Raw genomic sequence first — 14,008 nt, forward strand, 5'->3', positions numbered from 1 at the left:
AAGAATAGCACAGGATGTACTGGATTTAGTGAGGGTGGTGTGGCACAGGGCAGCTACTTCCTCTCCCAAATATAAAAAAATAAGACAGGATATATAATTAAAGCTAAAATCATTGATTTATATCACAAGAGTCCTAAGGATGAAGCCAGCTAAAGGAGTAATGTTATTCTCAGTGGATTGCTAAATATTTGGAGAAGGACATAGCTATGACTGGTCTAGAACTGATGTTTCTGAACTGCAATAATCCAACCCTCGGAAAAGAGCACACACCTCTTTGTAGCTGACTGATCAACTCCTTTTCACATTAACATTTCTTATTATATCTGGCAGCTGTAGAGAGACTGTCCCCTAAAATTTTCATTGTTACATACATACATTTCTAGACAAACAGTTTCTGAATGTGCAAGTATAAGATGTGGCGATTCCAGTTATGCTATTGTGAAACAAAAACTCACAGTACATTTGCTGGGTAGACTCTAATGAGGAGTGGCATTAATTTCCTAGAAGAGGTTTCTATTCCTGGCAACATCCATATCATATCTAAAACTGGCTTCAGAACTCCAGTCATGGAGTAGCCAATACAGAACATTACATTATCCTAGCCTTATTTCTCACAAAAAGTAGAGGGCAATCAAACAGGGTTAAGAAGCAGTGGAAAATCTACTGTCATCTAACATGAAGAAAACCCCACTCACACTCAGCCCTCATGCTGCTCTCCTCTGAGCACAAGGATTTTACGTCCAAAACCCACAGATACACAGACCCCCATCCCACACACAGGCGTTCCACGTAAGCAGCCACCACAGGAAGCCAACAAAAGTGTTATTTCAATATTAAGATCACCAGTTTGCAAAGGAAGAAAAACACTTTGCTACTCCAACTGCCTTCATAACATCATTGACTGATTTTGGTCAAGCAATTCCTACACCTAGTATCATAAAGATGATTAAATTTAGCACAGACTCTGACCCAATGCCCAGGCGGATTTCATGGTAGTTATGACTTGCAATACCTGACATGGATTTTGGGCTGCCTCTTGAGACTGACTGCATCCCTTCCTCCCTCCTTCCTCCATGCTGGGCAGCCAGACCCTGGCTGAAGCAATCAGCTACAGTGTCCTGGAGCCCTTCGTTTTGGAACCCACTCACCATTTCCAGGCACAGTTCATAGAAACACAGAGCGGTTTTGGTTGGAAGGGACCTTAGTTCCACCCTCCTGCCATGGGCAGGGACACCTTCCACTAGACCAGGTTGCTCAAAGCCCTGTCCAACCTGCTTTTGAACACTTCCAGGGAGGGGGCATCCACAACTTCTCTTGGCAACCTGTTCCAGTGCCTCACCACCTCACAGTGAAGAACTTCCTTATATCTATATCTAATCTAAATCTACCTTCTTTTAGTTTAAAGCCATTACCCTTCGTCCTATCACTACATGCCCTTGTAAGAAGTCCCTCTTCAGCTTTCTTTAGGTCCCCTTTAAGTACTGGAAGGCCACTATAAGGTTTCTCCAGAGTGTTCTCCAGGCTGAAGAACTCCAACTCTCTCAGCCAGGCCTCATAAAGGAGATGCTCCAGCCCCCTGATCATCTTCATGGCCCTTCTCTGGACCTGCTCGAGCAGGTCCATGTCTTTCTTACTCTTGGGGCCCCAGAGCTGGACACAGCACTGCAGGTGGGGTCTCATGAAAGCAGAGTAGAGGGGGACAATCACCTCCCTTGACCTCCTGGTCACACTTCTCTTGATGCAGCCCAGGATACTGTTGGCTTTGTTGAGCTTCTCGTCAACCCCCAAGTCCTTCTCCTCAGGACTGCTCTCAATCCGTTCTCTGCCCAACCTTGATGTGTGCTTGGGATTGCTGTGACCCATGTGCAGGACCTTGCACTTGTTAAACTTCATGAGGTTTGCACTGGCCCTCCTCCCAAGCCCATGAAGGTCCCTCTGAATGGCGTCCCTTCCCTCCAGTGTATGAACCGCACCATACACCTTGGTGGTGTTGACAAACTTGCTGAGGGCGCACTCAACCACACTGTCCACGTCACCCACAAAGATGTTAAACAGCACCAGTCACAATACCAAGCCCTGAGGAACACCACTTGTCACTGTTCTCCACTTGGACATTGAGATGTTGACTGCAACTCTTTGAGCATGACCATCCAGCTAATTCCTTATCCACCGAGTGGTACATCAATCAAATCCATGTCTCTCCAATTTAGAGACAATGACGTCATGTGGGACAGTGTCAAAAGCTTTGCACAAGTCCAGGTAGATGACATCAGTTGCTCTTCATCCACCAACGCTGGTAATCATGTTGTAGAGGCCACCAAATTTGCCAGGCATGATTTGTCCTTTAGTGAAGCCATGTTGGCTGTCACCAATCACCTCCTTACTTTCCATGTGCCTTAGCACAGTTCCAGGAGGATCTGCTCCATGATCTTGCCGGGCACAGAGGTGAGACTGACTGGCCTGTAGTTCCCTGGGTCTTCCTTTTTCCCTTTTTAAAAAGGGGGGATAGGTTTCCCCTTTTCCACTCAGTGGGAACTTCACCAGACTGCCACGACTTCTCAAATATGACGGATAGTGGCTTAACCACTTGTTCCCTCAGGGCTCATGGATGCACCTCATCAGGTCCCATGGACTTGTGCACCTTCAAGTTCCTTAGATGGTCTCGAACCTGATCTTCTCCTACAGTGGGTGGTTCTTCATTCTCCCAATACCTGTCTTTGCCTTCTGCATCTTAGACAGTGTGGCTGGAGCACTTGCCAGTGAAGAATGAGGAAAAAAAGTCATTGACTACCTCAGCCTTCTCCATATCCTGGGTAAGCAAGTGTCCCATTTCCTTCCAGAGAGGGCCCACTTTTTTCCTACTCTTCCTTTCATCACCGATGCACCTATAGAAGCCTTTCTTATTGCCTTTGATGTCCCTGGCCAGATTTAATTCTGTCAGGGCTTTATCTTTCCTAACCTGATCCCTGGCTGCTCAGACAATTTCTCTGACAAGGCTACCTGTCCTTGCTTCCACCCTCTCTGTAGGTTTCCTTTTTGTGTTTGAGTTTGTCCAGGAGCAACTTGTTCATCCATGCACATCTCCTGGTGCTCTTACCTGACTTCCTCTTTGTCAGGATGCATCGCTCCTGAGCTGGGAGGAGGTGATTCTTAAACACCAACCAGCTTTCTTGGGCCCCTCCTCCCTCCAGGGCTTTATCCCATGCTACTCTGTCAAGCAGATTCATGAAGAGGCCAAAGTCTGTTCCCCTGATGTCCAGGGTAGTGAGCTTGCTGTGTTCCCTTCTTGCTGCCCTAAGGATCTTGAACTCCACCACTTCATGGTCACTGCAGCCAAGGCTGCCCTCAAGCTTCACAATCCCCACCAGCCCCTCCTTGTTGGTGAGAACAAGGTCCAGCATAGTACCTCTCCTTGTTGTCTGCTCTATCACTGGGAGAAGGAAGTTACCATCAACTCATTCCAGGAGCGTCCTGCATTGCTTATGCCCTGCTGTGTTGTCTCTCCAACAGATATCGGGGTGGTTGAAATCTCCCATGACGACCACGGCTTTTGAACGTGAGGCTGCTCCTATCTGTCTATTGAGGGCCTCATCTGCTCAGTCTTCCTGATGAGATGACCTATAGCAGACCCCCACTATAATATCACCTGTCCCTGCCCTCCCTTTAATCTTGATCCCTAAGCTATCAGTTGGCTCCTCATCCATCCCCAGGCAGAGCTCCACGCACTCCAGCTGGTCACTGACATTGAGGGCAATACCCCTTCCTCAACTCCCCTGCCTGTCCTTCCTGAAGAGCCTGTATCCTTCCATTCCAACACTCCAGTCATAGGAGCCATCCCACCACGTCTCTTTGATGCCAGTAAGTTCGTAGCCCTGCAGGTGTGTGCATGCCTCTAACTCCTCTTGTTCATTCCCCATGCTATGTGCGTTTGCATAGAGGCATTTAAATTGTGCGCCTGCTGAAGCTGACTCACTGGCTGGAGTGGCTGGAATTCCTTTGTGCTGCTCTCCAGGTGCTCTCCTGCTGACCTGTGATAGATTGAGGTTCCCCTCCTCCAGCAACTTTCGTTTAAAGCCCTCTTCAAAGGACTTCAAATTAAAGGCATGGGTTGATATCTGCGAGGAAGAATTATGTTTTCTGACTTACTCTCTGCTTGGGAGGAAGAACAGCTGTTGACTATCTGAAATTTGGCAGTATCTGTAATTTCTTTGCAAACACTCCTAAAGCTGGGATGAATGATTACTGGGTAAGTGTTAATGAATCAACAGTATTTACCCCATTTCTGCTGCATCACTGGGACTAAATGATCAAGCAATACTTCTGGACATAAAATACAGGGCTCTGATCACTACAGGAAATACAAAGGAGACATAGCAGCTCCTGGAACAGCCCTGAGCTGTTCAGCTGTGTAAAGCCAGTATTCACTGACCAACCTGCAATGGCAGCAGACCATCAGGGTCACCTGTACCATCATGAGACTGCCCCTATCCCAGGCTGCAGGCTTAGTTGCTAGGACCCACTGTGCCAGGGAAAGCCTCACCTTATTCACAGGTACGATCCTCTGAGCAATTTGTACAAAATTATTTTTATCTTCATTCTTAGTCATTTTCAAATGCATGTGGATGTTCAGAACAGCTCTTCATTTTAATGCCACTTGAATCGGTGTATTAATTCATACTGTGGAGGGTGTATTTATACTGCAGAAAGCTTTTAGCATCTCTACACATATGTTACTAAATGAGGGTAATAACTATGCATAAGAAACTCTAGCATAGATAATGAGATGCTGAGCAAAACCAAGTTTTATTTGTCCAAATGCAATGACACAGTTACTTAGTAGAGGTAAGGAAGAAGTGTATTTCAGGGTGCTGAACGTAACTAACCCAGGACAGCTCCTGCAGCATGTCCAGAGGTTATAAAAAGCACATTTCAGGAACAGGAAAATGTAAGACACAGATTAATTCCAGAATCCTTTAGCTGAACCTATCCCACAACACTAGTCTTCCTAGCTTATCTGAGTCACCCTCCATGGCCCCGAAAACACCGGTTGGCAATGTCTGGGTAGGCACATGTGTTTCAGTGCCACAGAGGGTCTGATGCCTCAGCCCTTGCCCAGTTGCTCTGCCAGACCCACTGCACATCTGCAGCACAAGCAGGGCTTGTACTGGGCCACCGGTGGCTCAGTTACCATGCATGGAATAGCTGTACCTCTGGAAGAGAGAAAGATGAACTCCCGTGGCAACACACACCTGACTCAAGTCAGCACCGCTCCTCTCCCCCTCTCTCATCCAGGCACAAAGCCATTCAGTGAGGAGGGAAGTCAGAGGACTGTAACCCACCACGTGTTCCCAAGCTCCCTGGGGAGAAGGGGCAGCTGGCAGGGTGCTGGGGGCACACGTGCTGTCCCCCGGCTTGCCCACGGGCCACAGGCTGAATACTGCAACCTGAATTAATGAGATCCAAAGCAATAGCAAACTGGGTTTTGCTTATAAAACCTGCTCAGCTCCTGAGCCATGCCCAGTTTGTTGCTGGGCTGGGCTGAAGAGAAGAGATAGAGAGGCAGTCTTGTATCAATTGTGGTCTTGGAGCTGTCTTGCTGAAAGAGCGGATAAATGAATTAGCTGAGTGCTCTGCGTTATAGCTCTTAGAGCCACTACATCATAGCAGCACCACTGAGGGACATGGAGATGCCTGGGTCTCCACAGCAGACCCCGACACAGTGAAAGGCACAGGTCATCCTCCACACAACCCACCCAGCACTCACAGGGCCAAATTTCTCTAAGCACTTCTTACTTACACACAGCTACTTCATCAATCTTTCTAGTGCACCTAATAACTCTCACTAGGGTATTATGAGATTTACTTCTTTAATATTTGTAATGCACTACTGAGAGCTTTTAAAGTTATTTTGCAAGTGCAGTATCTTTTTTTTAGAATTATCCTATTGTTTTGCAATGTTTCCTAACGTACTATTTTATCTTTGCCAAGTCATGCTGCTTTTTTTTAAAAAAAAAACCAAAAACCTCCTCAAAAATGTTTCTCACAACTGCTCCCATTTTACACATTTTTTTAAACCCTACATTTATAGAGCACGGGCTTTTAAATGGTTTCAATATGTCTTGGATTCCTATATTCATGCACTAATTGACTAGTTTCCAGAAACCAGTTCTTACAAAAATAAAAGTCCAAAAATGCTCCAGGAAATTCAAATCACTCACCATCAGGGAGACCATTTTCCAATTATTGAAATACTTCAAACTTTTCATAACCCCTTCCATTTGGTTCTGGCATTGAATGTGAAAAAAAAATAAATTAAAAAAACCCACTGGAATGTGTCAATTTTTATACAAATGCATAAGTGTGGAAGAAATTTTGGTTCTGGGAATTGTACCCGGGATAATTTAATAACTTCTTGGCTTCCCTGGCTACTGTAAATATAGCTCTGAGAAGGAGCAGAGCTGGGAGCTCTGACCCATCTGCTTCAGGCTGGAGCGGAGGGTCCATCATTGGCACAGATCACAGAGAGGCAAAGCACTGACCGTTGTTTTTCCAAAGCTGAATATTTTTGGTCGAGTCTAGGAGGAGCTATTTTGACTCACGTTACTAGTAGCTGATGCTTTACCCGCCGAGGGGCTGAAGGCCTCCCGTGTAGCTGCACCCACACAGAACTGAGTTAAACTGCCTGAGTAGGTGCAGAAGCCTTCAAGGTTTCAAATAAAAGGTGTAGTTATTTCCAGTGTATTCTTTTAGAGACTCAAAACATTAATCCTATCACCTTGGCCATCTTCCAACACAGCCTATTCGTCTGTTATTTGCAATGAATGTTTATGACAGTCAGCGATTGTTTGCCCTAATTAGTGAGCTAGAGAATAAATAGTTTTTTGGAATAAACACATCCAGATCCTAGTTACAAGCATCCCCTTCAACCAAGGAATGCTAACATCATGAGTACAGCACTCATGCATGTCAATAACCATTTCCTTTCCCTTACAAAACAATCCATAGGAAGTCTATGGCTAATGCAAGACATTCTGCCACAACATGTTCACACCTGACAATTTTCTATCTATTTGATAGAAAAAACTGAAAAGCAGACATGTTCTGCACAGGCTAACTCTCAAAAAAGCCTTATTTTTTCCAACCATTTTTTTAAAGATTAATTTCAGACTTTGGTGAGAGACAATGCAAATGGGGTATGTTTTCGCTTTCTAAGACTGTTGTGGAAAATATATAATTCCCAGGTCTAAAAAGTCATTTCCTAAAAAAAGAGATTAAAATTTAAAAATAGTTTTATATCTGAATGGAATCATCATGTGCAAGTAAGGCAGAGTTGGGTCCTGGGGCTACCTTCCCTTTTAGTATCAGGAATGACAATCAGTAGATCTGACCACAGCATTTTTATTTTTTATATTTCAATCTTCAAGTCATTTGGAAGTAAAAAGTATAGGTGAGGATTCTTAATTACAAATCTCTCCCCACTCCATACACTCCACATACACACACTTCAGCATTTCCAAGTCACTCCAGGAGAAAGGCTGGTCTACCATGATTCAATTAGAGAAGTAAAATGCAGGTTTTAGTACTGGTCTAGAATTCCTTTTTACCAACAAGGAGACAGAGTATCTGTATTAGATATCTGTCTGGTTTAGATTTTGATCTTCTATCCCCACATTATTGAGGTATTAAACAATCTTTAGAGCATCTATTCACTCAGCTCCCCTTGGGAGTAAGATGATCTCTATCCCCTTTACAGATAACACCTCAGCTTCAAAGGTTGTTTCTTGTGTCTAGGCAATAAGGAAATACTTGAAAGGACAAGAATAGAATTGATAATTCAGTTAATAAACACTGCAGAGAGTGATTTTCAACCTTTTCTAATATGTACACCTTCAAGTGTCTCTACAGAGATACAGATCTCCGTTTAGTGACTTTAAACTTAATGCCAAGAGGCTTCCTTTTCCTAGTTACCATTCACAGACTCTTTAGTTTGGGAAATCACAGGTTAAACACCTCTGCTCTATAACTTCAACAGAAATTCTTCAGATCCAGGGAATCTGCTTTGGAAATTGCCCCTGAAAGGTACCTGCAGGCTTACCAGCAACCTACATCTTGTGAACTTGTCCCCAGCTGCTGAAGTTGGCTAGGTTTCAGCTTTGCTCAGCTCCCTAAGAGTTTTACCATCAGTCAGCCAACAAAAAAGCACTGCAAGCCAACAGCATTAGTCTCATGGTCTCTAGAGGCTAGAATTTATGTATTTAATTATCTCCCACTTGTCCTCAGCAGACTGTATGATCCCTCAGTACTGGGTGCCAGTCACAGCACTGATATACTGACTAATAAACCTCTGCGATATCTGCCTCTGGGCTAGAGATCAGTGAACAATTCAGAGTGAGTAATCTATCTGATAAATCATTTCTCTTTCGCTGATCATATATTGTATATTGACAATCTCATTTTCTCAAAGGTGTGGTTATTCCTAATTATTTGCCAAATATATTCTGCAAATTAGTTTTGCTCTGTACACTATTCCCAAATAATTCTTCCTTGCAATTCTTAATACCCCAGCTTCACTGCGTAATTTTGGTTTGGCATCACAACCCTAGTAAGAAATTGTCCATCTTCCCTGGCTGGCTGGCAGCTGCTCTTCTCGTTTGTCACATGGTAACTCCCAAGGGCCATTTTCATAATCAGGACCCTGATGTGTTAAGCCCATACAAAGACTGTACTTTCAGAGCACCCTATGGTGAGCAGAAGTGCCCTACAGTTAAAAGGATAATACCTCTGTCCCAAAGAGATTACAAACGGCATGTTGGAAGGGGTTCAGCAATGAAAGCAATGTGTCAGTGCGTACTTAGGGACATGGAGTGGTGGACAGAGAAAGGGCTGTTAGAGACTGCGGCTGTATTTCGAGTGCTCTGCACAAGCTGTGGTGGTTCCACCAGCCATGTCCTCCACCCACCCCTTGAAGACAGAGATACCCAGAAAATGATCCTCAAGCCCTGCTAGAGCACATGGCCTCATCATGGGGTCTACAAACATGCTAGGACTCTGAAGTGTGTCTCACACCAGGAGAGAAGATTCATTGCACTGAACCTCGGGCTGTCAGTGGGACACCTTGAGCTAGGAGCCCTGCGATTCCCTGGGAAGCCAGTGCGAGAGAGGGGCACTTCCAAGCAAGGATTCATGCCAGAATTGGGACAACTTACTTTGTGCAGGAATCCCATGTCCTAAAGAGGTCTACAATCACAATGTGGGTGCTCACGGCTAAGGGATGTCAATCTGTCTCCAAGTCTGCATCCTTTCCTCATCCACATCACTGTTTCCACATTTGGATCTAGGGGTTTTTTGCACATACATTTTTTTTTCCCCTTACAAAACCAATGTTAAAATCTTTTTTGACCATCAGTAAAATGCCTCCACCTCTGAGAGTGATTGTGTGCAACCTGGGAGCACTAAGCACACAGCTTTTAAAGTAATAAACCTTTTAAGTCAAGTATTTACTAGAAATATTTATTAGAAAAAGTCACTTGCAAATACTTAACAAGTATACTCTAAGGGCATAGTATCTTTTGTCCCCTTTAGAAGAACAGCTGAAGCACTAGCTCCCCAAAACATAAGATTTCTCAGATATGTCTTTCAAAACATTACCACTAGGATGATGCTAATGAGATATGGTGAAAGTGAGACTCATCGGTATTAAAAAAAAAAAAGTAGTTAGCAAGTAGGACAATACTAATCTTAAATACTGAAGTTGTTGATTGAAATAAGAATTATTTTCATGGGATCAAAGCACAGGATTATGGAAAAATTAGCAGATTTTAATTTGTACAGAACAGGAAGATCTGTTTATATAAAGAAAGAGAAAAAGGACCACTGCAAGAACTAAACACTTGAAATGCTGTCAAAAACATACAGCAGGGTAAGTAAAGCTAGACCTAAACAGCCAGCACTCTGGACATAATTTAACGTAATATTTGCATTAAGCTGATAATGACAGGCTTTATATTGCAAAACGGCACTGGTTTGTGTTGAGACAAACCCATGGGTGAACAAGGCCTCCCTGTGTCCCAAACAAAATACACTATTGGAACGGCCAGCATCCTCATCCCCAAGCTCAGAAACAAAGTAGACCACTGCAAAATGGTGGCTATAAATTAATTTTGAGTGACTGAGAACATTCCAGGAATTGAATAAAACAGGCTGCTTTCCCGTGACTCATTTTTGCCTGAACTATTGCAGTTTCCATGTCTTCATCACCCTCCCACTGTGCGTGCTCGTCAGGCACTGCGGTTTAGAGAGCAAGATTGCATCTCTGCTTTCAGTTGCAGAGACCCCTCCTAGCAGCCACTGGAGCACAAGCACACTTTCAGTTCTGTAAAGAGACCAGCATCGCCACTACTCCAGCACTCTGGTAGCCCAGGATTTGACAACAGGGGTGAACAAGACCTCCAAGATGAAGCAGGACTGCCTTTTTAGCAGTCTTTTTAGCCTGACTGAGGACTGAAGTCCTATAGTTTATGAACATAAAGGGGATTTGAACATCCTCCTACTGAGATAAATCTAAACTAAAACAAAGAGTAAAGTGGCAGCACAACTCAGCAGTAAGCCACGTTTGTCAGCAGTCAACCTCCAGTGAGGAGGACCAGAGAGTTATTTAAAGCTGTGATCACAGATAATTACCATGCTGAGCAGCGAGAGTAAAGCCGATGCTTATTTGCACTCTTACATCATCCACTTTTAATTACCTTTTAGAAATGGAATACTGTAAGAAACCAAAGCTCTTTTTTTCCTGCGAACATCTGAAAACATGAGGCAGCTCAGCTCTATTTAGACCCCAATGGGACCTCAGGGCCTACTTCTCAGCAACTTTGAAAATCCCATCCTAAATATTATGGGACATACCTCTTGGGCTGCCAGCCACCAGAGAGCCAATGCAGAGATACATTTAGAGCAACAGGGGTTTATATCAGCTGAGGATTTGCACACACATATTTGACGAACATCTCCTGACAGATGTGTCACAGCACTAATTAGTCTCAAACACTTGAAAGAAGGAAAAGGTGTAAAGGTAGAGATTTTTATAACCCAAGTAATATATAATTCATCTCCAAGGGGTAATATACATCATGGCACAAACTTAACTTTGATCTAAAAGAAATAATCTTCCCTTAGTAGTCTCCAAAGCCATCTTTTAAAGATACCACAAGCACTTGTTATATTTTAAAGGTATTTCACATCACTGGGATTTTCCCTGCTATTTCCCCTTTGAATTCACAGATCAGGGCTTAGTAGGTACCTTGCTAAAGGTTGATTCAGAAAACAGGAGAAGCAGGTTATTACCTTCCTGGAGGAAAACACATCCGACACTGTGATAGGGGACCACTGCTAAACCACAGCACAACAGAGCCTTCAATGACCACGTTTGGGCTCAATGAGCACAACACAAGTGACAATGCTTGTGCAAACTATACTTCCTACTTAGAAAAATAATACTGAGTTTCTTTAATCTCTTTTTAACTTACTTCATACACCCAGGTCATGTTTCAACAGTCATTTATGGGACGTTATACCCACACTATTTAACTAACTTCAGGGAAGGGATCTCAGAAGTCCCAACTTGGTGAACATTTTTGGCCTGTAAAAGTTGTTATCATGTCTTGAATGCCAGCAACACTCCCAACTCCCAACAGACACTCTCTATTAACTTCACTGGCTGCCCCTTATCTCCAACCCTTGTGGTGTCCACCATGGTAGGATATTTTCACTTCTTTTTTCCTGCCTTACATGAAAGAGTTTCTATCCTGGCCTGCTGCTCACAAAACAGTTTATCGGGCCTTATTTTGACACACAGGGCCCTTGCCCTCGGATCCTCCCACCCTGTCCCCCAGCACCCTGCAGCACCAGCACCAAGCAGGAGGCAAGATGTGGGCTTTCTCCGGAGACAAGCGTGCAAGTGGGCTGGTCTTTGCGCGTGTCACCAGCCAGGTGCTGCCGGAGCCCTCAGCCATTGCCCTCCCCCAGCAGGCCACCAATTGCTATCTCCTTTTCATTATAATTCAAATCCTTGAAATGTCAAGGAACTTAGTATCTTTGACACTTCCATCTCTCTGGCAAACTTAATGGAAAGCAAAAAAGGAGTCCAAAAGTTATTAGGAGCCAAAAGATACAGACTAGCTGCATGGTCACGACCATCTCACTTCATTATGAAGTAAAAGTAACAAACCTTGCAAAAACCTTACCAAAATCCTGGGAATTCTGGAAAAAAGGGCAGGTAAAAGTCTGTGGCGATTTCATCAAAGTTCCCCAATGGGTTTCCAGCACAGCAAACTCAATCCAGCCTAGCCTCCGCTGGGCATTGTGACAATGGTTCGGCACGGCTGGCAGCACGAGCAAGTCTGGCGCGAAGAAAAACTGCTGACTTCCTCCTTACTCATGTCAGAGGCAGCACAGGACTTCCTCTCTGCCTCCTACTGCATGGTAGGAGTGAAAGGGGATGACAATCTAAAAACACATCAGCCCAGAAAAAAAAAAAAAAAGAAAGAAAAGAAAACCAGCATGGCATGCTTCCACTGTTTGAAAGGTAGGTAAGATTTAAATAGTTATAATCCCCAGAAACTATCATCTAGTTCAGGTCATCAGCTAACAAGCTGGTTAATTCCTGTAAGGATTAATGCTTGAAATTATTATGCCTGACAGATGTTTGCTGAACAGGAATTACTCCAGAAAACACAGCATGAAAACCAGCAAGAAGTAAAAGTGCAGACAGGTACATGTCAGAGCTGAGATTTTTAGAAGTCATCAGCTCAACCTCTAACATAATTATAATTTTCCTTTCTACCCACTTTATTTTCTGTTTCTTTTTTACTTTCAACTCTCTAGCAGGAGATTCCCTTCACAGACTGACACACTAATCTAGCTTCTGCTGTCAGTTACAACCATGCAATGTGAAAAAGAGGATAGCTGATATTTTCACGCAATACCACAATTGTGCACAATTTGGCTGAATGAATATACTTTGTAGGCGTTAGCTATTTCTCGTGATGGAGCACACGATGAATTCTCCATTCCTGATTCCCCAAAGCTAGTGGAAAATATAAAGCAGCATTCTCTCTCAATTAATTATGATCCTGCTGCGTACATCTGCTGTTAGACATTCAATGAAACCCACTGGTTTGGTCTACCCACCCACTGCCATTTGCATCATCCTAATAAATCTAGTTAATATACTCCAAGACCAAACCAGATCCCTCTTACACTCAAGCTAGTATAAATCCAAAGCAAGTCCTTATGATCAACAATCTCTCTAGTTTTACAGTTGCTGTGTATCATAATTTGTACTACACTGAACAGCATTTCTAGCATTACAATAAAAGTAAGGAGAAAAGGTGGAGAAATCAGTGAAAACAAAACTTGGGGGAAAAAAGTTAATTCAAATTCTACTTCCAAATTAGAAGTTACAGATACAAACAGGGATAAAACCTCTCCACCAATTTCAGAACCAAGCAGCACAAGTGAACAGCATTGGGAAAAACTGAAGAAAGGAACAAAGATGGGGTGAAAAATCTAGGTGGCACAGCAGGAATGGAATAGAAACTGTCGATCAAGCTAACTGTGTGAAGTTGCTAATACAGAGGATTAATTGAAGACCTTAGATAGGTTGTGACCCCCATGTGCCACGGCGACCCCAATGCAGTCAACCGAACACAGAATTTTGCCACCAACGGTGAAAAAAGCCAAAGGACAGAAGAGGAGGAACATCTTAAGGAGTTATCAATGCGGTCAGTACCTCTAGAGAGGGAACTGATAAACCAGCTATTTTCCAACTGTCTTGTTAGCCTTTTGCTAACATGAATAATCCTTAGAAACGATAAGAACATCTCAAAACACATCAGCCTGCAGACTAAAATATACAGTGCCTGGGGGAATGTAAACTGGAGAGCAGTCCATTTATCTGATAGTCAAGTCAGGGTTGTTTTAGGATTGTGCCACTGCCTGAATGGTGGAGTTA

The 14,008-nt window shown here is 43.6% G+C and overlaps 1 protein-coding gene across 10 annotated transcripts in view; it reads right to left on the bottom strand.

Moving 5' to 3' along the window:
• The window catches only part of SYNE3 (spectrin repeat containing nuclear envelope family member 3), a 78,417-nt gene that overhangs the window by 53,503 nt on the left and 10,906 nt on the right, over window positions 1–14,008 (bottom strand). For 6 of the 10 annotated variants that reach the window (XM_074868706.1, XM_074868705.1, XM_074868707.1 and 3 more), the window contains exon 2: window positions 12,240–12,501. The exons of the other annotated variants lie outside the window; for them this stretch is intronic. In XM_074868706.1, the coding sequence (XP_074724807.1) occupies window positions 12,240–12,294 (55 nt within the window). In that variant the 5' untranslated portion in view covers window positions 12,295–12,501. The remainder of the gene's footprint in view (window positions 1–12,239; window positions 12,502–14,008) is intronic. 10 annotated transcript variants of the gene reach the window in all.

The sequence above is a fragment of the Strix uralensis genome, chromosome 4, assembly GCF_047716275.1.
Source record: "Strix uralensis isolate ZFMK-TIS-50842 chromosome 4, bStrUra1, whole genome shotgun sequence".
In the NCBI taxonomy this organism is placed as follows: Eukaryota; Metazoa; Chordata; class Aves; order Strigiformes; family Strigidae; genus Strix; species Strix uralensis.